This window comes from Trachemys scripta, chromosome 5, assembly GCF_013100865.1.
Source record: "Trachemys scripta elegans isolate TJP31775 chromosome 5, CAS_Tse_1.0, whole genome shotgun sequence".
NCBI lineage: Eukaryota > Metazoa > Chordata > Testudines > Emydidae > Trachemys > Trachemys scripta.
Window position 1 is genome coordinate 38026502 of NC_048302.1, and position 27026 is coordinate 38053527.

Here is a 27026-nt window from a genome sequence, read left to right on the forward strand (position 1 = left end):
GTATCAGAGGGGTAGCCGTGTTAGTCTGAATCTGTAAAAAGCAACAGAGGGTCCTGTGGCACCTTTGAGACTAACAGAAGTACTGGGAGCATAAGCTTGTATCTGAAGAAGTGAGGTTCTTACCCACGAAAGCTTATGCTCCCAGTACTTCTGTTAGTCTCAAAGGTGCCACAGGACCCTCTGTTGCTTTTTACAGATTCAGACTAACACGGCTACCCCTCTGATACGTTTGAACATAGACAGGGTTTGTCCAGGCTTGAATTTACAAGTGTGTTAGTTAAGTCAAGTTAATTGACAATCAATGATTTAAGGCTGGATCACCAGCTCTGGTCTAGACAAATGGTGTGCGTCTGTCTTTGCTACCACTCCATCCTGAGCGTAATATTAATCAGTAACAAAGCCCTTTCCACGCCAGAGTCCTTTGCCCTGATGGTTGGGAGCAGAGTCCACCCTCTGGGCCCCACCTGCCTTAACATATAGGGGGCAGGAGAGGGAATGTGGCCAAGTCTTGCGATTTAAACACTATTGAGTAATTTTTTAGTCACAGGTACTAACCACGCATGCGCTGCTCCACGCTGCTAGACACACCCACCCATAAGTCTCTCTCATGGCGTCACTCCCCTGCTCTTCCAATCGCCGTCGGGGTGCTTTCAATTCCCCTCCTCTCCCGGGTTGCGAAGACCGCGTCTACCTCACCTGCGGCGCGCGCTGGAGGTCGCAGTGGTTTGTGAAGATCCGGGCTATTGAGACGTGCTCCCCCTCCCCTTGCGCCGCCAGCCGGCTCTCGGGCGCGCGCCGCCAAGCCACCTAAGCGGTCACGCGCCAGTCGCCGAACATTGGAAGAAAGTTACCAGCCGAGGGCGGGGCGGAGCCGAGTCGCGACCGGGCCGGGGCCGGGGCCGAGAGAAACGGGTGCTGCGTGCGGGGCCGTCCGGGGCTGGAGGTGAGTCCACTGGAGCCGCTGGTGGGGCGGGTCTGCAGCCGGAGCGGGGGCGAGCGGCAACTCCGCCAGTCCAGGCAGGGGGTCCTGGGGCCAGGCTGCGGCGCCCGGAGCTGCGGGGGCAGCGCTGGCCCCGGGGTGGGGCGGCCGCGGCGGGGGGGATCAGTCCTGGCGCGGGGGGGTCGGTCCGCCTGCTCCGGGGATTCGCCCTGTCCCTGTAGGGGGGCCAGGGGTGGCCGCGATCGGCGCGGTGTGCGCGGCGTTGTGCGCGCCCGCCCGCCCGCGGAGAGAGGGGACCTGCCGACCGCAGCCGCCTGCCCCCGCTCTGCCCGGCGGTGGGGACTGTGTGTCGGGGTGGCGTGGGGTGGGGGGACGTTACAGTTGCATGACCCTGACTGTCGTGGTGCTAACCAGCCTCGCGGACCCTGAGCGCACCTCGCCACCTGTTCCCTAACCCCCTTTGGCGTCAGGCGTCCTTCCACCCATCCCCTTCTCCCACCGCGGGTTGATCAGTTGCTAAAATGTCTTTAAGTTGCTAGTGCCACCCCGACTCTAAATAGATGCGAACGTCTCGGGGTAAATATTTTGCATATAAAGCCTCTCCAGGCGATGCTTCTGGTCATTCGTTGGTTTTCATGTGGCTGTTTTGTTAAACGGCATATATGGCGGGGGGATAGTGTTGTTGCATTGGTGGTGCAACGAGAGATTAAATGCTACGCTGCCCTCTAAATTGAGAACAGTGGTGTTTTTACCTTAAAACATTTCAAAAAAGATGTTTACTTTATATGTTACTACAACTCCTATAAACAAACGTACTGGTTTATGCCCCCCCCCTAATGTGATTGACTGACTGTAATAGTCAATCAATGCAAGCTCATATTTATGTATGTAAATGTAGAATGCAAAGTTAAAAGGCATGTGACAGCTAGGTTAAATATTAAGTAATATTTTATGGACCTGTTGTAAACATTCTTTGAAAACAGGAAATGCAAGTATAGGTATAATAGGGTGGATTTCCACTGCTTGAAATTTGATCACTTGTAGCATAATATACAGCTCCTAGATAGGTTTCAGAGTAGCAGCAGTGTTAGTCTGTATCTGCAAAAAGAACAGGAGTACTTGTGGCACCTTAGAGACTAACAGATTTATTAGAGCATAAGCTTTCGTGGTCTACAGCCCACTTCTTCGGATGCTCCTAGATAGTTTCCTTTATACAAAGAATGTTTCAGAAGCAGTGTGAACTGCATGCTCAGTGCCTCAGATGTGGAAGTTATGTAAATTTATTCCTTAATTGGACATATTTGGTTTTCTGTGCATTTTCATTGTCTGACAAGCTTTTCAGACCCTTTAAGAACAAATATGGGAAATTTAGTTGTATTGTCCATTCTCTGCATAAATCATCTTTTTCCTGGTGTGCTTCATAAAAGAAAACATGTAGCATCTGCTAAATATATTTACTTACATCCTAAGCCCATAAAGATTTATGAACTTACTTAACTTTGAAGTCAATGGGACCATTCAGAGTGCAAAAAATTAAGCATAAATCTTTTGCATGATTAAGTCCCCAGAGGCTACTTTGGATTATGTATTGAAATTACTGTACACTTGTGAATCTAAACATGGTTGACGCATTTCTGTTTTACTATCCTATTCTTGAAATGAAATGAAGGCATAATTTGAGGTATTAAAAGGGTGAGTTCATACTGTGTTTTGAAAAGTAAAGTTTTACAGGTTGATTAACCAAAGTAGTGCTATTTGTTACCAATAAAGTTTTTTATAACAAAAGTAAACAATATTATTAGTAAAATCAACATTTTTATCAACAACTATTTTTGTTTATATATGTGTATTGTAGGTAATAACTCTTTTAAGGCTATACTTCACTGGATCAGTCATACACACAGTTTTTCAACATGTATTAAATATATTAACATTTTCTACAGAATTCTGTAGAAAGCCTCCTCATAAGGGGGTGTGTGTGTGTGTGTGTGTATAAATACATATACAAATAAAAAATCAGTATTAAATACAAAGATTACATTAGTATTCACATAAAGCATCTCAAGCTTCACAAGAATACTCTGAACAACTGATGGTACCTGGTGCAGAAGAATCTTTTGCAATGTTACTTATGGAAATGAGAAATGGTTTGTACTAATATCTGATTAGTTGAACTACGTTTTCCTCAGTTTCCTGGCATTTGTGAGGATCAAAAAGAGGAGATGTTATAGTACTGAAGCTGTAAAATGAGAATCTGAACCAGAGTTTTAGCTGTATGGACAGAGAGGAAAGTACCTTAAATATGTTGTGCAGGAAGAAGTGGCAAGATTTAGACCAGAGGTTGACAACTTTTCAGAAGTGGTGTGCCGAGTCTTCATTTATTCACTCTAATTTAAGGTTTTGCATGCCAGGAATACATTTTAACATTTTTAGAAGGTCTCTTTCTATAAGTCTATAATATATAACTAAACTATTGTATGTAAAGTAAATAAGGATTTAAAAAGTGTTTGAAAAAGGTTTAAGATGTTTAATAAGCTTCGTTTAAAATTAAATTTAAATGCAGAGCCCCCCCTCCCCCAGGATCGGTGGCCAGGACCCAGGCAGTGTGAGTGCCACTGAAAATCAGCTTGCGTGCCGAAGGCCACGCATGCCATAGGTTGCCTACCCCTGATTTAGACCCCTTCCACATGTTGAGAAAGTGGTCTGAGTCAAAGATGGATTCCCAGATTACAAACCTGAGGGGGGATGATGGTGTAAGTGGGGAGAGCTTGTAGAGGGAAGATTACGCTCAACATAGCCAAAACTGGCTGGGTATTGACAAGAATGTCAGACAGGCCAATATTTTAGATAGGCTTGTGAATCATCAGTGTAAAGATTAGTTATAAAGGCATGTCTTCGAATGAAATCTGCAAAAGAGGATGGGGTATGAAAAGAGGAGGGGGCCAAGAATGGAGCCTGTTAAACCTGCACTGAAAGCTAGAATGGGGATGAGCATGATCCTTAGACCAAAATGCTGAATGATTAGAGAGGCAGGGAGATAGAATAAGGGCCCAGGCAGGACAAAATTTCAAATGAGAGCATGGTTAACTGGGTTGAATACAGTTGACTGTGCAAGGAAGGCAAAGAATACCAATTCTGAGACTTGAACAGAAAGAGGTTGTTAAGAGACTTTGGTGAACGCTGTTGTACTAAATTGCATGCTGATATTTTGAATTAAGTGGAAATTTGTCTATGACAAAATTCAAAGATGACCTGTTGCTTTGGGGAAATTTTGCTCAGCATTCCAGTGATGGGTATTTCTAAAGTAGATCCCTAATGAAATGTGTTATGCTACTTTGTAAATCATAGAACTGTAATCTTCATTTCTGTTCAAAGTAAACAAATGGAAAATTGGTGTTACATTATCAGTTTAGGGTAGAACATTGGAACTTCTATGTGAGAATAACTACCTTAAATAGATTTAACATGCTATTGATTCCCTATTTCAATGGTAGTTTTGTTTTGCATTGACAGGGACTTGGGGAACAGAATTGGTATTCTAAGCCAATATTTTGCTCAAAAGCTTGAGGTGTGTGGTTTCCTATTCAAACCTAACATAAGAGTGACAGCTGTTGTAGGGTATGTCTGCACAGCAGCTGGGAGATGGGATTCCCAACTCAGGTACACGTACACACAACAACTGTTCGAGCTAGTGCTTAAGAATAGTTGTGTGGTGGCTGTAGCAGCAAGGGCGGGAGCTTGGACTGATTGTATACTGGCAGCTAATCATCCCACCTGACCCTCAAGGGTATGCACTTGCGTGGTTAGCCAAGCTACCACCCATGCTGCCTCAGTCACACCATTATTCTTAGGTGCTAGTTTAAGCCGAGTTAGTACGTGTATGTCTACTTGAGCTGGAAAACCCATCTCCCTGCTGTAGACATACCCATAGTGATTGCATTAAAGTAGACTACTTGGATATTATTACTGTTACAAATCAGACCAGTTGTTATGACAAACTTAATGTAGTTCATAGTAGACTGGATCTGCACTTGAAATGAAACTTAAATATTTTGGTTACTGTTCTCAATTGACTTTTGAGTTAAGATCCTATTGAGATGAATGAGGTTCACACCTCCAGAGCAAATGGTTTGTCTCATTCTGTAGTTTCAAGAAGAGGCATCACTCGGTTGTTTCACATTTGGAAAGAGATTAGATTGGGGCCTTGAGCCACTACCACAGTACAAAGACCAAATAACCAGGACGAGAATTTTTGTTTTAATGGCAGCTTAAATGCTGCAGAGAACACTGAAATTCAGCTTGTCTTGATTGCAGATTTGTCATTTGCTTCTAGCAGAAAAAGTGACAGTATCTGTAATGATATCGTTAAATCACGAGCCAAAATTCCAGTCTGATTTCCCCATTCCAAATTAAACTAATTTAATTTCTTTCCTCTTCTCTTCTTTCCCTAACAATGAATTTGGTTGTTGCCTTTTCTTATTCCTTGTCATTTTAGATCTTAGAACATGGACTTATTTAACTGAATCAATTTAGAAACTGTTATAGTGCACCCTCTTGTGTTGACACACTTATTTTTTTTCTGCCTTTTCAATTTAGCTTAAGTTGATAAAAGCTAAATTGATACTAGTCACTCTTAAACTGAAATGTGTGCACTGAATTAACTCTTTCTAAATTGATTAAGTTAGTGGCACAACTTTTCTTTCATAGACAAGAGGCTTCATTGTCACCTCATCGCAAGCTTCCTCCACCTATGCCCACCTGCATTTCTGTAGTTCAGTACATTATGCATCACAAAATTCTGGACATTGCAAAGGCAAGTGCTAGCACTATGCAGATGAGATTTACCCTTTGCTATGTATGACTGTACCACTACCACTAGGATGGTCCAGTGCTTGGAAAAGACTGGTTTGTGGATGAAGAATAGTTGATTGAAGCTGAACCCAAGCAACATACAGGGTATTCACTAAAAAGGTGATTAATGTTTAACTCAATTAATGCTTAACACAATGTTAACAAGGGTGAAGACTCTTGGGCCAGAATAGGGGAACAGGTTAAAGAATATGTAAATTAGATGAAATTCACCCTAGAGTATTTAAGGAACTTGCCAAAGCAACCATTAGTGTTTATCTTTGAAGACCTCATGGAGAATGGGTGAGGTCCCAGAGGACTGGATGGAGCAAAAAGCATAGCTCTGCCTTCAAGAAGGGGACTAAGAAGGAACTGGGCAATTATAGGCCAATTAGACTAACTTTTTTTGATTCCCTGAGAAATACTAGAACAAAATTATAAAAGTTTGTTCAAACCTGGGTGGTGATAATAAGGTCATAGGTATTAGCCAGCATTGATTTGATCAGGAACAAATTCTGCCAAACCATAGTGGATGGGGGGGGGGGGCAGTAAACATGACATCTGGACTTCAGTAAAGCTTTTGACACAGTCCCATAAGCAGACTAGGGTAATACTTCATCTAGACCATTACTTTAAAGTGGGTACACAACTGGTTGAAAGACTGTACTCAAAGAGTAGTTATTAATAATTCTCTTTCAAACTGTGAGGGCGTATCAACTGAGGTCCCACAGGGGCCTGCCTTGGGTCTGGTACCAGTCAATATTTTCATTAACTGTTTGGGTGATAGAGTGGGGAGTATGCATATACAATTTGCCGCTCACAGCAATGTGGAAGCGGTTGAAAGCTCTTTGGAGGACAGGATTAGAATTCAAAATGATCTTGATAAATTGGAGAATTGGCTTGAAATAAATAAGACGAAATTCAGTAGACACGTGCAAAGTACTACACTTAGGAAGGAAAAACCAAATGCACAATTACAAAATGAGAAATACCTGGCTGGACAGTAGTACTGCTGGAAAAAAATCGGGAGGTTGTAGTGGATCACAAATTGAATGTCAACGGTGTGGTTCTGTTGTGCCAAAAAAAAAAAAAAGCCCAATGTTATTCTGTATTCATAGAAATGTTGCATGTAAGACATAGGAAGATAAATTGCTGTTGTCTACTGAGCATTGGTGAGGCTTCAGGTGGAGAACTTTGTCCAGTTTTGGGCACTGTATTTTAACAGATATGTGAACAAATTGGAGAGAGGCAAGAGGAGAGCAACAAATATGATGAGGAAGGGTTGAAAAAACTAGGCATATTTAATCTAGAGGGATAGTTAAGCTCTGCATCAGATTACCTAGGGAGGTTGTAGAATCTCCATCGGTTGATGTTTTTTAAGAACAGGTTAGACTAACACTTGTCACGAATGGTCTAGGTATACTTAACTCTGCCAGCTTGAGGGGAGATGGATTAGATCAATAGTTTTCAAACAGGAGTCTGGGGCCCAAGGGGGCCTCAAGCAGGTTTCAGGGGGGCCTCCAAGCAGGGCCAGCAGTAGACTTGCTGGGGCCTAGAGCAGAAAGCCGAAGCCCCACTGCATGAGGCTGAAGCCCAGGTACCTGAGCCCCGCCGCCTGGGGCTGAAGCCTGAGCAGTGTATCTTTGTGGGGGCCCCTGTGGCATGGGGGGCCCAGGCAATTGCCCTGCTTGCTACCCCTCTAACGCCGGCCCTGGCTTTTATATGTAGAAACCCAGCTATTGTTGCACAAAGTGGGCCATGGAGTTTTTATAGCATGTTGGGGAGGGGATCTCAGAAAGAAAACCCCTGGATTAGATGACCTCTTGAGGTCCCTTTCAGCCCTACATTTCTATTATTCTATTCTAATAGGGTGAGGAAAGCATTTTGAAGAGTTTGCAGCCACAATGCAGTCTCCATTAGTTGAAGGTACTCACCCACAATTGGTCAAATTAGTCTCAAAGGTACCACAGGACCCTCTGTTGCTTTTTACAGATTCAGACTAACACGGCTACCCCTCTGATACAAATTAGTCTGTAGTTCAGGAGTACTCCTGGATTCTTCACTGATGCAAAGCTGTCGCCTAGCAGCATTCACGAGTAATATTTTCCTACCACCTGGCTAGGAGACTCCATCTTTTCCTGGTGATCGATGACCTGTCCTCAGTTGTTCATGCCTTCATCATCTTGACTGTACTACGGCAATGTAGCATATCTTTGCATGAAGCTTTCAGTGCTTAGGAAACTCAGCTGGTATAGAATACTGCAGCATTGTCTCCTCAGTAACACTGGCTTACTGCAAACACACCAGTCCTATTCGCCAATCCATACACTGGCTTACCATAGAATATCAGGTCAAGTACAAGGATTCAGCCCTTATCTTTAAGGTACTCAATTACATGGGCTCAGGGTATCTGAAAGACTGCCAAAAGCTCTGGAATGAAGACTGTGGTTGACAGCTTTGCTCTTCTGGCACAATGCAACTTTCTACAATAAAGGTGAACTCCTCTCTGCAGTATCAGAAGGGTAGCCGTGTTAGTCTGAATCTGTAAAAAGCAACAGAGGGTCCTGTGGCACCTTTAAGACTAACAGAAGTATTGGGAGCATAAGCTTTCGTGGGTAAGAACCTCACTTCTTCAGATACCCACGAAAACTTATGTTTATCCTCTTTGAACTCCTCCTCAGTGCAGTATTCCATTATTATCTATTTATATTTCACAGTAAAGCTTCCAACTGTAGCAAAAATTCTTGTTAGAAATTTTAAATTCTTTAATGATGATGTGCATATCTGTTGTCATTTCTGCCTGCCTTGGCTTCAGAAGTCCTTTTTCATCTGTGCTATGCAGTTACCTTCACTTCTGTATTCCTTTGCTTAAATTGCATATGCTCATTTTTGGAAGAATGGCAATTATGTAACAAAGGATACTTTTTCACTAGAAGAATCTCTCCTTAGAATTCTCTCACTTTCAGGTGTTTTGTTTTCTTAAACTGGTATGCATTCACAATTTTTATTCAATTGTAGCTTTTTTTCTTCTGGGTATATTTCAGTAATCTTAATGAAAATGAAATCATCACTTTTTGGTAATAACCTATTACCATGGACTTTGAGGTTGTTTTTAAATAGAGATTTAAATTTGATATTTAAATCTCAAGTTCTTTGTTCAATTCAGTTGTGGATCATGCTTCTTGTTTCCTGCATTTTTAAGATCAAATTACTTATGGTTGAGATACAGTAACATCTGTAAACAAAAATCATGGGGTTATGCACTGGTCAACACAGACTTTTGGTGAAGTTCCAGTTATTGATTCTTACTAACACAGAGTTCCAATATGCTCTTTAAAGATGGGGCATTCGGGTGGGAAGAAGTCTAGGAATAAAAAGGGAGATAATTTTAAGGGTGCAAAGATTTTTCTCATTAGGGATGCTTTTGAAAGGCAAATATTTTTGGTTCTATGTGAGGCCTCATTTTCTGTACAGTTTAAAAGATGTTGAATTATTTAGCCATAACAATGTTTGTTGGGACTACATAGTTGGATGAAACAATTATCTGTTCTTTACAGCATTCTAAACAAAAATTGTAATCCTTAATTGGCATTTACATGACCTTTAAGGTTTCCACAGTACAGGGGAAAAGATGATTATAGGGATGAAGCTGCTCTTTCAAAACTGTTAGTATATTATTTTTAGTAGCTTATTTATGTGCATTTTAAGATCTGGGGTGAAATTCTGGCTTTTTGGCCTCACTGCCATCAAGGACTTTTACCCCTGGTTCCTTTTCTCTTTTCTATACACATGACTTTTAACTCTTCTTGCCTAGCAGCTAATCCTTGGGGTTTTTTGGTCTACTATCGGAAATAAGTAAGTTATAGTATGGCATAAGTATGCCAGTGACCTTTGTGTTGCAGACCTAAATGGATAATCCAGTATTTTGAGCTTAAAATGTTGGCTGTGAATATGTAATAACCTTCTTACTGTCATATAATGTATATACAAGAGTAACAACTTTCGTGGCTGTAAACTGAGAAGCCAGAACTGATGCAAAGATTCAGTAGGTGTGACAACAGAGGTCTCAGGTGGCCAGTTCTGTTGATATTGGTACGAAATTTAGGAGAAACTCAGCTAACCCAATTGCCATATTATTAAATACATGTTTTTCAAGATGTTCATATTCAATAATATGAAATGAGAATACAGTATAGCCTGGTATCAAGTAAATTCCTCCCTATCATCTGTTTAGTTAACTTTTCTTTAAAAACATAGAAATATTTAGTAGATATTTCACACATATACAAACGTTAGGATTAGCAAATCAAAACCTTTACTGAGTAGTGATGATGTACAGTTTATCAAAGGCAACCCAATATTAATTCAACTTTGAGATCCTAAGTGAGAAAAAACAGATTTTATGCAACTGTGCTCTATGGTTTCATATAAGATGACACTTAGTGTTGACAGAAGTCAGCACCTTTAATCTGATTATGGTCTCTGATAGAAAATAATATCTGGACTATGATGAATACTGAACCATATCAAATTGACCTTTCTGTCTTAACACTTTTTCCATTTAATGATGTCTTTAACTCTTCTCTCTCTATGAAACTCCATTTACCTTTAATTGTTACCTTGTTTTATTCATCCGAGTTCTCTTAATATACTGTTCTAAAGAACTTATTTTAAAACATTTTTTTTTCTCTGTTGCAGATTTGCTGGGAAAATAATGAAATAAAATATGGAGTTTTCTATACTGGAATATATTTCATGGACCATGGGGGAGAGAGCCTATGCTGTTAAAAGGAAAAGGAAGACTCAAGGAAATGAGAGAACAGCAATATAATACCAGACAAGAATTTTCTATTTTTGTAATGTATTAAGGCCATAGCATTTAAGAATTCTTTCCCAATTCATGTTTTGCAGTAATACTTTGTTTCAAAGACATCCCTAGAAGAAAAAGTCAGATACTGGGTGACATGCTCAGCAAGAACTTTCATTCTAACAAAGATGGACTTTCAGAATATCTTAATTTTAACAGGACATCATTAGTTTTATGGGTTTTTCATTCTTTTGTAACTTTGGAGACTAAAAAAACTTTTTGTGGGGTTACAAATCTAGTTGACAGACTGTTCCCGATAAATAGCCAACAGCTGCAGAAGACAAACTCTTTAAGTGGATGCCTTTGTACTATCTGAACAGAATGCCATGACTTTAAGGCACTTCTCATAAATTCTTCTTTGCCTTATACTTGTCATATCCTTAAAAATATTAAAAGTGCAAAGAGCTTGATTTTTATATACATTTTAAAAAAAATAATGGCGTGGGCAAAGTTCTTGCGGAAGCCTGCGGGTAACCTTGGAAAAGTGTATCAGCCTGGAAGTATGTTGTCCTTGGCCCCTACCAAAGGCTTGTTAAATGAGCCAGGACAAAATAGTTGCTTTCTAAACAGTGCTGTACAGGTAAGAAAAGATTGTCACCACTTTTACACTTTTTTATTTTTTTTGTAAACAAGCTGATGTTTACAGCAATGTATTTGTATTATGAACATGTATCTGTTCTTTTTGAAAGGCTATTAAAGCCTCTGTGTAATGTATATGCTTCTTGCACTGCAGAAGTACAGTAAGTTTTTCATTTAATGGTTTTGACTGTGGTCATGTTTTCTTAATCTGTTGATAACGATGCCAGGTGCACTCCTACTAAAACCACAGTAGTGCTTTCTCATTTGTAAGAACACATTACTTTCCTGAACAAATGGTGCATATTTTACAAGTAGCAAATTTTTGAAAATCTGCTTAATTGGCATCTGTCCTTTAAGAATGGATTAGGGCTGTTACAAAACCTTTTACTTTGCTAACAAAATAGATTGTGAAAGATTGGGTAAATGAAAGAAACGGGAAGCTATGGTACTAGTGTTTTATGCATTTCTCTTAATTGGTGTAGATTAATCCGAAGGAGTTAGCATATACTTTTCAAATTATAATGAACAGTGACACTTAAATATCTGGTCTACCATTTTATTTGCAAGTTTCAGGAACAGACACTTGTCTTTCCCTTCAAATCTGGTAGCAAGCCACTTGTAATGTCCACACTGAATTTTTAAAACTTTTTTTAATATGTTGGGCAGGAAATGTTTGTAGTCATATTAATTCACAAAGTGTACTAGACAATTTTCTTAATTAGACCAGGCATTTTCTTTTACCTAAACTACTATCACTTGAGAATTTAGTATATAAATCTATGGTGCTTAATCCAAATTGTTTTTGTTAGTATCTTGGACTGAATTCTATTTTATTATGAATTTTTTGATCAAAGACCTGATTCAATCTCAGGCATGTATATATAGCAACAAATCTATATAGTATCTATGATCAGAAACTTGTTCCATATTCCCTTCTTATCAAGAAAATAAAACATAGGTTTGCTTTCACTGTATAAAAGCATATATTTTAAAAAGCCAATTCTTACATGTGTATGTCTTGCTACATACTTCCATGTTTATAGATGATCTATAGTTCTAAAAAAAATTCTAAATACCATCATAGGTCTCAAAATTCACCATAAATTAAGCTTAAAGGCATTCTCCTGGGATGCTGTATGGTGATAAACTTCCTTTCAGAGGGCAGCTATTTGTTCCTAAATATAGGGTTATTTTTTATGTTCTGTAGATTAGTACCACAAGTGCATATTATTCTCCTAACTTTGATGCCAGCCCAATAAAAAGCCCTTGTTAGTGTGGGAGAAAACCTAGTTCCATAGTAGACGATAACCTTTCCCATGTTGCCAGTGGGCAGAATGCCAACAAAAATCAGTCTCAGAGTAGTGTTGGATCTCAAGTGAAATTCAATTTTTAAATTGCATATTGCTGTGTTTTCTGTTTGTTCTTAATTATCCTGCTGTAGGGCATCTTTCCTATTAATATTTACATTAGCTTTAAAAACGGTGAAGGGGAACATCTGTCTCTTGTTGTACTACACTTTAGTGAGATCTATTGTAGAACAGTTTCATGTAAAAAACTAACACACACAAACAATATGTAGCCTTTTAGATCATACCAGCATAAGTACATTGCAGTACTCATTAGATTATGGTGTTAATTATGTCCTTTGACAAAGGGTTCGCAGCATCAGTGGATCTATGCCAGCTGTCAAAATGTTACTATTTTTAAATTGTCTGGTTGTATTTGTATTTAAAACAGGGAATAGTATGGATACAGCAGAATGAATATGCTGCTTTACATTCATTTTAACCGGAACAACCTGACCTATATTCAGTTTAGTTTTGCTTTTCCCTTAGAGTGCCTAAAATTAAACCCAAAGTCCATTTTTTAGTTACAGTTTCAGACAGTCCTACCACCCACCAATCCACAGATGTTGATTCGGTGGAGAGATAATTGGCAACAATGTTCTTTTATGAGGAGGAGAGTGGGTTGTTTTTTTCGTCCCTTCCCCTTCCTCCGATCTTTAAAAAGTGCTTTGTACTCTGACTTTGTTTTCAAATGTACTTTATTCATTTTTGCATCTATATAGACAGAATTTTTATTGTTCCTTTTTATTATTGCTGGGTTAGGTTTCAGCCTGAAAACTGCTTGCCACTCCCACTCCATACACAGTCTCTGTAAGAGAACTCTGATCTGTTGCACAAGCACTGCAACTTAGTTTTCATAAAATAAAAGGTAGATATAGGAAAAGATTTAGAAAGCCTCATAACTTTAAAAATTTCAGTGAATTGTTTTTATTTTAACCTGTTAAGACAAATATTTTTCAACAGCCCTTGTAATAAAAAGATAAATTGTACAGTATGGGTTGTGAATATACGAAAATTGTAGCTAACAATTGTTTTATTGTTTACACTTCTTTCTCCATTTGAAAGAGTACATTGGGAGGGTGGAGTAAAGTAAAAAGTCAGAGGAAGACTTCTACTACTTCGTGCATTTTCCCTGATAAGATCCATCTACATTTTGCTATCTCTATTTACCATAATTCCTGTAACCCCATCTCTGTTTGCCACTCACTTTATAAATGTATGTTCTCACTTGTTCTGCAAATTATAAATATTTCTTACACCCCTCTCCATTTTTGCAATATGAGGGACCATTATTCTTAAAATAAAAAATTCTGCACATGGGAATACATGTGTGAAAGGCACAAATGCTAGTCTTAATGGGGAAAAAAAACAACAATTGTAGTAATTATCATGCTAACATTGTACATGCCATATAAAGTTAAAAAAATAGTCTAATAAATGTGGTTAAATTAATCTTATATTTTTAGGTAAGAAATCCTTAGACTAGAATCCTTATTTTCTTTTCCACTTTATTTTTCTTGTAGGTTTTATGGCAGCTTGACATATTCCGACGGAGCTTAAGAGGTCTAACTGGACATATCTGCCAGGGAGATGCCTGCATATTTTGTGCTTTAAAGGTAAATACTGAATATTTCAAATGGAAATTAAATCAATTTGTACTTCCAGTTTTTCTATCCATTTCATGACATGGAGACTAATTTTCATCAGAATAAAGTAGTACTTTTCAGACACTAATGGTTGGTACATGTATTCAGTCAGCAGTGGAGAGAGACCTTACTAATGAGGAGTTGATCACTAGGTGTATGGAAATTGCAACCAATGTTTCAAAATCTTGTTCACATCTAAGTAGCAGAGGCACATACATTTATATTTAAACAAAATGTGAATTCCAACTTTTGTCCCTTATATAGATGACTTAAACAGTTTGTTTTGTAAATTAGTTTGTATTATGCTAATTATTAACTTTCAGTTTGCAGTTTGGGAATTTTGTTTTAAGTGTGTTGATCATATCTTTTCAAACAGTAACTCTGTTTTATAAGTTCTAATGCGTTTGTAACTGAATAATCGACTTTAAGTGTATTTGGGTTTTTTCCAGCTTGAAAGCAGTGAGCAGTTACCATAGTTATTGGATAATTAAAATAAAGCTCATAAGTGCTACATGTTTGTACATCAGCATCTAATCTGCATATTTTAACTATTGTCTGACACATTTCCATCTAAAACTGCATCAAAACTTCAAGTTCATAAACAAATGTTCTGTTCTAGTCTGTATATGTTTTTATACTGCCTTCTTTATTTTATAGTATTTGATTGCCTATGTTTAACATTGGAGGAAATATCTGTAGATGTGAAATAGCCAAATAAGTAAGTTTAAGCGGGGAAGGGGAAACCTCTCACACACTTTGCTTGGATTTTTATTCCTTTGTGTGTTCTTGGCTAACTGTGAAAGTCCACAGTAAACACATCTTTGAGATTCCAATATGATCATGTGGAATGGGTAGCGATATGTAGAACGTAAGAGTAGCTGATACAACATGGAATATGGGGAAAAATACTGTTCAGTAAAGAGATGTTTTTCTGCCTGTGCTACATTTACTTTGTATGTAATGTGACAAAGTTCCTCCTCTATCTTGGTGGGTCCTGTGCTTATTGGTGGATTTTCTTGGCTCAGAGATTCACCATGTGGGTTGGGGAACAGCCCAGAGACCTTCCCCTCTGGAAGAACCCACAGTCCAGGTCAATTGGGAGGTTTGGGGGAACCCAGCCCTGCCCTCTACTCCAGGTTCCAGCCCAGTGGACTGCAGCTGTCTATAGTGCCTCCTGTAACAGCTGCATGACAGCTACTTCCCCCTTCTCCAAACATCTTCCTTATTCTCACCACAGGACCTTCCTCCTGGTGTCTGATAATATTTGTGCTCCTCACAGCAGCACTCTCTCTCAGTCTCAGATCCTTGTGCCTCTTTCTCCCAGCTCCTCACACTCACACCACAAACTGAAGTGAGCTCCTTTTAAAACCCAGGTGCTCTGATTAGCCTGCCTTAATTGATTCTAGCAGCTTCTTAATTGGCTCCAGGTGTCCTAATTAGCCTGCCTGCCTTAACTGGTTCTAACAGGTTCCTGATTACTCTAGTGCAGTTTTTGCTCTGGTCACTCAGGGAACAGAAAACTACTCATCCAATGACCAGTATATTTGCCCTCAACCAGACTCCTGTACCCCACTGGTCTGGGTCTGTCATAGTAAGTACACTCTGCTTTTTGGGAGAGACCTATCTGTTGTACTGGCTGAATTTGTGGTACGAGGTGTGTACAGCACACAGTTAAGGAGCAGAACAGCTTGGTTGTCAGCTGCATTTCCTTTGGGCTGTGTGGGTTTCAGAGTGACTCTTAACAAGTAGTACTATATACTGTGCAGCACAACTGAACTAGAATGGTGTAAATGAGGACTGAATGAAAGGTAGTTGAAAGGAAATCAGACAACAGATTTGGGTTTAGAGGTATGGAGGGGGATTTAAAATAAAACAAAATGGGAGGGGTAAAAATAAGGGAATAGGAAGAACACACTTTGTCCTATGTGTGGGGGTTTTGGGAGAAATTCCCAAAGTGTTTCTGTATTTCTTCTGTTCAGAATTTTTCCACTCAGAATTTATACAACTGTTCTTCTATAAAGGCTTGTAGGCTTGAAAGTAGACCTAAAAATCTTTGTTTTGGTTCATGATTGTGAATATCTATACAATCTTTCCTACTGCTTGTGTTTCTTGGAGGTGGCAAGGCATTTAAATGATTAAAAACCCTGTTCTCATACAGGACCTCAAGAATCTTGCGTTTAATACTCTGATGGATACCAAAAACTGAACCAGCACGCAGAGCATAGAGGTGGCACATGATAAATATTTACAAATCAAAGTGAACTGAACGTTGTTAGATTTTATAAATGTTAACCTCCATTTTTGGAGGCCTTGCTTGTAATTTTTATCAAAGTAATAAGATAGTAATTGGTGTTTTAGGGGCAAGGGAGAAGTTAAATATTGTACTGCCATTTTGATTGTAGCATCATCTTTTTTTCATGAACATCCAAGACTAGCTTAACTGTTGTACCTGAAGATCTGTTGGACAGAGCAACATTATCACTGTGAACGCCAAAGAAGTGGAGAATATCACTATTTAGACTTGATGTGGCTTTTCTTATAAGACTAAATTTGAAGCCAAAAACTAATTCTTGGGAATGGACTTCACCTACCACTTTAGTTTTTGCCTCTTATTTAATGTCCCAAAAATTATATCAACTGCTTAACTTCATGTCCCCTCAATTGTTTTTTTTTTTTTTTTAAGCTTTGAATAACTAGATCAGGGAATACAAATAACTTTAGTCCAGCAGAGATATTTAGTCTTTATGTAACCTTCAATAAGTCTGTTCCATAGTTATTTCAAGAACACACACAGTATACTTAACTCTAGTGTCAGCTGACCCAGCTTCTTAGAACCTTCACTGGTTCTGCAGTTAACTGACTTAATTATAGTATTTTTCAGTATCGCTATACAAACTTCTAGTTAAAAAACAAAATGAATTGGATGCTGATCATAGCTATCTTTAACGGGGGAAGTGTGTAATTTCCAAACAAGTGTTTTGCATATTTCTTTACCATTTTAGAGAGGTGTATCTTTTTATAATCTACCCGTTTACATTATTTTTACAAAATCAGTCATTCATTAAATAATGCTCAAGTTACTCTAACATTTCATCCATTTCACCAGCCATAAAGCTAAACTGATAGATTATGCATGGCTTGGTAACTATTTTAGTGACCAAGATATAAAGTAAAGTTACAAATTTTAGACTATGTAAAAGCAGTGAATAAGTATTAATCACAGTTCTGTACATTTTCATGATTTTAATAGGCCAAGCATAAAATCTGCTTGCCTGCTCTATATTGATATGGCTCAGCTCGGTCAGAGTAAACTGTATAATAGATCACATCTCAGCAAAAATACAGAAATGGGATTGATTTGGAGGGAAACGATCTATCAATTTCAAAATGTACAATTACCCCATTGTATGTTTTTATATCCATTTAATATTGGATAGGTAAAAATAGCTAATGGGATTTTTTACTTGCCCCAGGTAAATAGATAAACAGGATTTTGTATTAAATGCAGTATTAAATTTCTTTTCAGCAGTAACATCTATTTATGAATTGTTGGCCTGTTCTGATACGATATATGAAAAAAATGTCAGTGAAGTTATCAATCATTTCACTTACTTCTAGACAATATTTGCACAGTTTCAACACAGTCGAGAAAAGGCACTCCCATCAGATAATATGAGGCATGCCTTGGCTGAAAGCTTTAAAGATGAACATCGTTTTCAGCTTGGCTTAATGGATGATGCAGCAGAATGCTTTGTGAGTATTTACAGTGGTGTTAATTTGTTTCTTGTTAAGAGTTTTTCTTGTTTTGGTACGTTGTCAAATTGGCTCTTTGTATTTAAACTCTGGCAGAATGGTGAAATAGGTCCTGAAGGATTTACTGTGCAAGGGCCTTAATAAATAAACACAACACAGTGTTTGATTATTTTTTTTACCAAGAGGATATTATGCTTTCACCAGTGATTTTTCTCCGTTCCAGTTGAAAGTACCATCTTGTACAAAAATTTACAAAGTAAGCTGCTCAATATAGAGAGAGCATTGAACCCAGTCAGCAGTTCTGAAACTTGAACTGTGCTCTTCAGATTACCCAACTGAGTTGCCATTTTAATGTAATGAAATAAAGTATCCTCTTGATCAATGAGATGTGCACAGTGAAAGAAACTAACATTTTCATTAGATTTAATAAATGTGATGTAGCCATTTCTGTTTGTATTTCATGTACTAAAACATAGTTCACACATCTAAGAAATATTTCACTGGCCATGTAAACTACTCAGTTGCCTGGTGTTTAGGTCATTTAATATGTGAGGGTTGTCCACAAAAGATAATGACTTCAAATATTACATAACATGAAATGGTGTCTGCTGATAGATTTGAAGTATGATCGCATGAGGGGAGGGTTAGCTCAGTGGTTTGAGCGTTGGCCTGCTAAACCCAGGGTTGTGAGTTCAATCCTTGAGGGGGCCATTTAGGGATCTGGGGCAAAATAATCTGTGAGGGACGGTCCTTGGTCCCGCTAATGAAGGCAGGGGCCTTGATGACCTTTCGGGGTCCCTTCCAGTTCTATGAGAGAGGTATATCTCCATATAATTAAGACAGTATATATCTGTCTTAAGATTTGCCTACATGAGCATTTATCTGAAATCCTCCTATTGTTTGTTTAGCACCAGAGAGGTACTAGAACCAATGGTGGGGATGCTAATATAGACAAAGATAGACTTTTTTACCATGGTGTCATCTAAAGCTCCTCATTTCATTGGTGGGAGATCCCTGAAAAATTTTAATGTAGAGATAGACTTCAGTTTTCATACAGATCCTGTCATCCCTGATGGGGCACGCTATTGTACCAACAGCTTCAAATTGTTTCTAATGGCTTGTGACTCAGTGAATGGCTGACTTGTATCTTCATTGTATTTCAACTCATGTTTTCCCCACACAAATTTGGGAATGGCTGACACTCTGTCATTTTTGTTTTTTGTAAATTGATCTAGATTGTAAGCTCCTTAGTGAAAATGAATCACCTTATGTCCATGTAGCACTACATGACTGTTAAGTAAACATTCTATCTGTCCCAATATGGTTAATATTTTCAGAGTAGCTTTATAATAAATTACTGATTACTTCATTTAAGTTATTACTACTCTCCTTCATATTTCATGATGAAATTGATGATACAAGACATTTTGAAACATGAGCCAAGTTCTTTACTGGTGTAAATTGGCACATCTCCATTGAATTCTGAGGATTTGGCCCTGTTTCTCATACTCTGAAAAGCAATGAAAAAGATTGCTTAGAAAAGCTTTCTTGTATGTAATGCGCTGATTTGATACCTGATTGCATGGAAGTGATCTAGTAACTAATTACAGTAATTGGTTGCTGAGATGCTATTGGTATCGAGCTTAATAGTATTTCATTTTGATTCATGTGATTAATTTTCTGCAAGGAGCACTCCATCTGCAACAGGGCCACTGTTCCTCTTGGTTCTAGCTTGATTAGCTCCACCCCCTAGCTGTTAGACAACTTGTGCCTACTTAACAGTGACCCTTCTTGCTGCAGTTTGTGGTGTATCCTCAGTTTCTAGATACTTTGCAGCTGATTAGTGAGCTCCTTACTGGAAGAGAGCATCACTATGAAGCAACAACACTTTTCAGTATTTGTTACCTGCTGTGTGGGACCTTCACCCTGCCATGAGAAGCCAGGGAAACCCCAAGAAACATAACCCTGTTCCCCCGAATGCATGGCCTCGTCCAACATGGGAGGTGCTAGGACTGAGGCAGAGACCTGGAGAAGTATGTAGTGGGGTCAGAGTAGCCTCACATCATATTTTTTCCCCTCTTTACTCTGTTTACAGGATGGAGGGGAAAGCTCTGTATTTTCCTCTTTGAAGTGTCTGCATCACAGGGTATCATTTAAGTAGATGAGACCCTAAACCTCCCTCCTCTTCCCCCTCACCCTCCCCTTATCCCCCAAGCACTGTTAGGAGTGGTCATTATGCTGAAGGAAGGGCTATCAAGGGGCTTTGTACTGGGTCTGCCTGCCAGGTATTCCCATCTTTACTCAGATGGAAGGCAGTTCATTCAAGGATTCTGAGACAGTGGATGGAAGACGGTGAATGTTTTCTTGAAGAGAAGTCCTTTCCCTGATCCAAGAGCAAAGAAAGGGGTTGATGCTGAAGATCTGGAAACTCTGTGGAAGAGTTGAAAGTCTAGTGCTCTGGCTTCCTCCTTGCTCAAAGTAATATCGCTGGCAGAAGAACTCTGGTTCTGAACATAGGAAAGTGCTGTGTGTCACCTTCAGTTCTGGCAGGCCAGTTCTCAGTATGAAGAAATCTGCTTCTTTGTCCTTCCCTCACCAGGATCTTGATGGTCCCTGTGGACTTCCCAGGAGATCCTGTTATAAGTTTCTCTTCCAAAGATCGAAAGGCTCCCAGAAACAAAAGTGTGCCAAGCTAGATGATGATAGTGTTAAATCTCCCCTTTCCTATTTTGGGTGGCAGGCATGGATTCTTCCAGCAGCACTGGTACACATCCAAAAGACAATGGTTTAAACACAGACTCACCAAACTGGTGAACTACACTAGTGGGGGGGTTGCTTTCATTTCCCTGGAGTTAACTGGAGATTCTTGGGATAGAGAAGACAAAGGCAGTTGGCCCAAAGAATTATAAAGCGGATGGTGATCAGTTGTTCTCCATGTCCACTGAAGGTAGGACAAGAAGTCATGGGCTTAATCTGCAGCAAGGGAGATTTAGATTAGCTATTAGGTTAAAAACAAGTTGGACAAACACCAGTCAAGATGGTCTAGGTTTACTTGGTCCTTGTCACAGCTGACTTGATGATTTCTCAAGGTTGTTTCCAGCCCTACGTTTCTATGATTGTGGGATACTTTTGGGACCCAAGTCCAGGGGGCTTCGTCTACACTGCAGAGCAAGAGAGCTTGGATTCTGGCTTGACTCTGGCTGAGACCCACCACCTGTGCAGGGCCCTAGGACTCTTGACCTGAATCGGAGCAATTTGTGAATAGATGGAATGGAGGTTTGGACTCAAGCCTGAGTCTGAGCCTGGGCTTATATTGCAGTGTAGGTATACCCTTAAGGTACTTCTTGCGGAAAGAACTTTGGTCCCAGCCTATAAATTGACTTTCTACAAAGGAGTCTGCATGTCTGGAAGGCCACTCAGGTAACACTCATTCTGTTTTGCAGTTCTGTTTTCTTAATGCTAGAAACTTTGACTGGGTATAGGCTGTCATGAACCAGGATAGTGATCAATGCAAATTGCCTGCCATATAAATTGCAGTTAAGAGGTAAATTTGCTGGAGCTAACAGGATCAGTGGCCAGAATAACACATTACTGGTAATATTCAAAATCCATCTATTTACAATGTCATCATTTCCTTTAGGAAAATATACTTGAGAGAATTCATTTCCACATTGTGCCAAGCTGTGAAACAGACATGTGCACTTCTAAATCCTGCATCACTCATCAGAAGTTTGCTATGACACTATATGAACAGGTAAGATCTTTGTGTTACAACTTAATTTTGGAAATAAAACAGATAATGAATTTGTGAAAATGAAAACATCTTGTTTACTTGCAGTGTGTATGCCGTAGTTGTGGGGCGTCATCAGATCCCTTGCCTTTTACAGAATTTGTGCGCTACATTTCTACAACAGCCCTGTGGTAAGTTCCTTTTCTCCTCATTTCCCCTGTTCACCTCCTCCCTCCCCCAAAAATGCAAAATCCCATGTATATTATTCCTATAAATGTTCATATTTTGTATATTTTTTTCTTTGCTGAAATTGACATATGATAAATGGTCCAAAAAATAATCTTTAGATAGTAAAGAAGAGGGTGGAGAGGATTTGATTGAGGTATTCATAATCAAAGGTATGGTACAAAACTAGCCTTTCTTTTTGTTTAACCTGTCACTGAACAAGGAAGTGCTCTAAATTGACTGCTCTTTAATTTGACGTAATAAAAAAATACTTCATAGATTCTAGGACTGGAAGAGACCTCGAGAGGTCATTGAATCCAGTCCCCTGCCCTCATGGCAGGACCAAATACTGTCTACACCATCCCTGATAGACATTTATCTAACCTACTCTTAAGTATTTCCAGAGATGGAGATTCCATAACCTCCCTAGGCAATTTATTCCAGTGTTTAACCACCCTGACAGTTAAGAACTTTTTCCTAGTGTCCAACCTAAACCTCCCTTGCTGCAGTTTAAGCCCATTGCTTCTTGTTCTATCCTTAGAGGCTAAGGTGAACAAGTTTTCTCCCTCCTCCTTATGACACCCTTTTAGGTACGAAAACTGCTATCATGTCTCCTCTTCTCTTTTCCAAACTAAAAAACCCAATTCTTTCAGCCTTCCTTCATAGGTCATGTTCTCTAGACCTTTAATCATTCTTGTTGCTCTTCTCTGGACCCTCTCCAATTTCTCCACATCTTTCTTGAAATGCAGTGCCCAGAACTTGGCACAATAGTCCAGTTGAGGCCTGTGACAACGTTGGGACTCACCACCGTGGCACATCCTACTGGTCGTCTCGGAATTGGTTCGATCCAGTAGAGCGCCCCCTTCTGGTGGTGTCCCGTCTGTCGTCCCACCTTTGGTTGGCGTGTGGACCCGCGTTGCTCCCGACGCATGGTGTCGTCTATTCACACCCCCTTCCAGGGGCTGGATGATCAACAGTCCTACCCCTCCAAGTCCATCCCTACAGCCCGGGATCTGGTGTAGTTTCTGCTGGCCGCTCCCTGCGGCCTATGGTTGGGTGTACTGCCAAGGGGAACAAAGGGGGAGAGGGGGACCCAGGCCTGCCCACTACTCTGAGTCCCGGTCCAGAGGCCCTCTAGCGACAGCCTCGCTGTCCTCCTTCTCCTTTCTCCCCTGTCTGTTCCTCTGGACCACTTCCCCAACGGCCCTTCTTCCCGCTAGGCCCTTTCTTTCAAGGCCAGCCACCTGGCAGGCTATGGAGTAGGACCTTCTCCTGCTCTCCAAGGCTGGCCTGCACTGCGCTGTCCGTGGTGCTGGCCTCCCAGCTCTGGAGACAGACCTTCCCCCCTGACGGCCTGGGACAGACTGACCACTCTCTCCCTGAGCAGTCTTTTATATGGCTGAGCTTGGCCTTGATTGGCTGTCCCCAATCTGGCCTCTGATGGGCTCGCAACAAGTCCTTCTTATTGGCTGCTGGGATGTGCAGGCACCCGGGCCTGCCGCAGCCCACACTCTCCGGACATGGTGCAGCCGCCCCACCGCAAGTCCTAACCAGCGCAGAGTAGAGCGGAAGAAAGACTTCTCGTGTCTTGCATTAACAGGTGTGTTGTGAGCATCCCAGAATCATGTTTGCTTTTTTTTTTTTTTTATCTTTTTTGTTTTTTTTTTTTTTTCAACAGCATCACACTGACTCATATATAGCTTGTGGTCCACTATAACTCCTAGATCCCTTTCTGCCGTACTCCTTCCTAGACAGTCTCTTCCCATTCTGTATGTGAGAAACTGATTGTTCCTTCCTAAGTGGAGCACTTTGCATTTGTCTTTATTAAACTTCATCCTGTTTACCTCAGACCATTTCTCCAATTTGTCCAGATCATTTTGCATTATGACCCTATCTTCCAAAACAGTTGCAATCCTTCCCAGTTTGGTATCATCTGCAAACTTAATAAGCGTACTTTCTATGCCAATATCTAAGTTGTTGATGAAGATATTGAACAGAGCTGGTCCCAAAACAGACCCCTGCAGTGCTTATTTCACATGTGTTGTTGACGACTGCAGGAGGATCAAACACCTACTGGAGTTAGCCTTCTGAGTAGGATGGAAAATTATGGTCACTAAAATAAGAGTAGTAATGCAAAAAATCCCTCTCACCTACTGCCAACTACTGTATCTTTTTTTCAAATTCCTTATTTATATTTGTATAAACACTTCTGTATATTTCTTGGAACAGCAGACCAGCTGGTCGTCTACTGGCAGTTATTTGGAGGTACCCGGGGGTAAATGGCAGGAAGGTGGCATAAGGGAAGTATGTTTCTGTAGTTGAAGAGTGAGAGGAGCAGTGACCGGACAAGGTTTTGGACGTGATAACGAAGAGGAAATGATGGATTTTTGAGAAGTTATAGATGGGAAAAGTAACAGGATTTAGTGGTGTGAACGAAAAGAGTGAAAAATGACAAGGTTATGAACCCAGGTGACAAGAAAGATGGTGGAATCTTAAGTGAAATTGTGATTTTTATGGTCTGCATGCCAATTCAAATGTTTGTCTTATTTTCTCTTATTAGAAAAACTCTTGAATGTTCCTAAAATAGTTAAAGGTGACATGCAAAGGATTCTTAATTTTTGTTGTTGTTGCTTTTTCTTGAGGTATGAAAGCTCTTTTTTATCTTTACCTTTAGAAATAGCACCAATGTCGTCATCTCTGGTCTCCTTTCGTTTTCCAGGAGTATCTCCAGCATGTCTGTGGTGGATTTTTTTTTGTGTGTGAACTTTGTGCATTATCTGAAAGTGGAGCTGTTTGATTTTTAAATAGAGAGGGCCTTCTTGAGGTTTTTATAATAGAAGAAATCCCTCCACAGACACTGAAAATAAACTCTTCAGGCCTTCTTTATACACCTATACCCCGATATAACGCCGTCTTCGGGAGCCAAAAATCCCTACCGCGTTATAGGTGAAACCCCGTTATATTGGGGAAGCAGCGGCAGGGCTCCAGCAGTGATTTAAAGGGCCCGGGGCTCCCTGCAGCAGCCAGAGCCCCAGGCCCTTGAAACGCTTGCTGAGCCCCGCTGCCGCTGCTCTGGGGTAGCAGTGGCAGGGCTTCATCGGTGATTTATAGGGCCTGGGGCTCCCCGCAGCAGCTAGAGCCCCGGACCCTTTAAAGCGTTGCCCGAGCCCCGCTGCTGGAGTCCTGGGGTTACCGCAGTATATGCGAACCCGTGTTATATTGGATCGTGTTATATCAGGGTAGAGGTGCATATCCATAAAACAGCATAGAGAAGGGCACAAAATAATTTTTTTAAATGTTCTCTTGGTGTATTGGGAACTCTTGTGTGGCAGTGAGGTGAAAACTGATGGCCAAACTCCCTGCCTGATGGGCATTTTCTTTCTTTCATGGATTTTGAAGGCATCCTTCAAAAAGTGGAAGTTAAATCCTAGTGAGGAAAATAGAAAGGAGCATAAACTCTGGCAAATGAAGAGTAAAATTATAACTAGGAAGGCCAAAAAAGAATTTGAAGACAAGGTAGCCAAAGACTCCAGGTAATAGCAAAATAAATGTTTAAGTACATCAGAAGCAGGAAGCCTGCTAAACAACCAGTGGGGTCACTGGATGATCAAGATGTTAAAAGAGCACTCAAGGACGATAAGGGCATTACGGAGAAACTAAATGAATTCTTTGCATCGGTCTTCACGGTTGAGGCTGTGAGGGAGATTCCCAAACCTGAGCCATTCTTTTTAGGTGACACATCTGAGGACCTGTCTCAGATTGAGGTGTCATTAGATGAGGTTTTGGAACCAACAGATAAAATAAACAGTAATAAGTCACAAGGACCAGATGGTATTCACTCAAGAGATTTGAAGGAACTCAAATGTGAAATTGTAGGATTGTTAACTGTAGTTTGTAACCTATCATTTAAATCAACTTCTGTACCAAATGACTGGAGGAGAGCTAATGTGACACCAATTTTTATAAAGGGCTCCAGAGGTGACCCTGGCAATTACAGGCCGGTAAGCCTGACTTCAGTACCAGGCAAACTGGTTGAAACTATAGTAAAGAACAAAATTGTCAGACACCTAGATTAACATAATTTGTTGGGGAAGAGTCAACATGTTTTTTGTAAAGGGAAATCGTGCCTCACCAATCTACTAGAATTCTTTGAGGGGGGTCAACAAGCATGTGGACAAGGGGGATATAGTGTATTTAGATTTTCAGAAAGCCTTTGACAAGGTCCATCACCAAAGACTCCTAAACAAAGTAAGCAGTCATGGGATAAGAGGGAAGGTCCTCTCATGGATTGGTAACCGGTTAAAAGATAGGAAACAAAGGGGTAGGAATAAATGGTCAGTTTTCAGAATGGAGAGAGGTAAATAGTGGTGTCCCCCAGAGGTCTATATTGGGCCCAGTCCTATTCAACATATTCATAAATGATTTGGAAAAAGGGGTAAACAGTGAGGTGACAAAATATGCAGATGATACAAAATTACTCAAGATAGTGACGTCCCAGGCAGACTCTGAAGAGCTACAAAAGGATCTCTCAAAACTGGGTGACTGGGCAACAAAATAGAAGATGAAATTCAATGTTGATCAATGCACATTGAAAAACATAATTCCAACTATATGTATAAAATTATGGGGTTTAAATTAGCTGTTACCACTCAAGAAAGATCTTGGAGTCATTGTGGATAGTTCTCTGAAAACATCCACTCAAAGTGCAGCGGCAATCAAAAAAACTAACACAGAACGTTGGGAGTCAATAAGAAAGGGATAGAAAATATCATATTGCCTCTTTATAAATTCATGGTATGCCTACATCTTGAATATTGCATGCAGATGTGGTCGCCCCATCTCAAAAAAGATATATTGGAATTGGAAAAGGTTCAGAAAAGGGCAACAAAAATGATTAGGGGTATGGAACGGCTGCCATATGAGGTGAGATTAATAAGTCTGGGACTTTTCAGCTTGGAAAAAAGATGACTAAGGGGGGGATATGATAGAGGTCCATAAAATCATGACTGGTGTGAAGAAAGTAAATAAGGAAGTGTTGTTTACTCTTCTCCAAACACAAGAACTAGGGGTCACGAAATGAAATTAATAGGCG

The 27026-nt window shown here is 40.0% G+C and overlaps 1 protein-coding gene across 2 annotated transcripts in view; it reads left to right on the plus strand.

Moving 5' to 3' along the window:
* The first annotated feature begins 671 nt into the window (after nucleotides 1-671).
* Nucleotides 672-27026, plus strand: part of USP53 (ubiquitin specific peptidase 53) — a 57984-nt gene continuing 31629 nt past the window's right edge. Inside the window, exons 1-6 of one of the 2 annotated variants that reach the window (XM_034770951.1) lie at nucleotides 672-943; nucleotides 10487-11235; nucleotides 14104-14196; nucleotides 17845-17979; nucleotides 21620-21733; nucleotides 21818-21900. In XM_034770951.1, coding sequence (XP_034626842.1) covers nucleotides 11092-11235; nucleotides 14104-14196; nucleotides 17845-17979; nucleotides 21620-21733; nucleotides 21818-21900 — 569 coding nt within the window. In that variant the 5' untranslated portion in view covers nucleotides 672-943; nucleotides 10487-11091. Of the gene's footprint in view, nucleotides 944-10486; nucleotides 11236-14103; nucleotides 14197-17844; nucleotides 17980-20233; nucleotides 20662-21619; nucleotides 21734-21817; nucleotides 21901-27026 lie in introns of those variants that run through there. The other variant, XM_034770952.1, reaches the window with a different exon arrangement.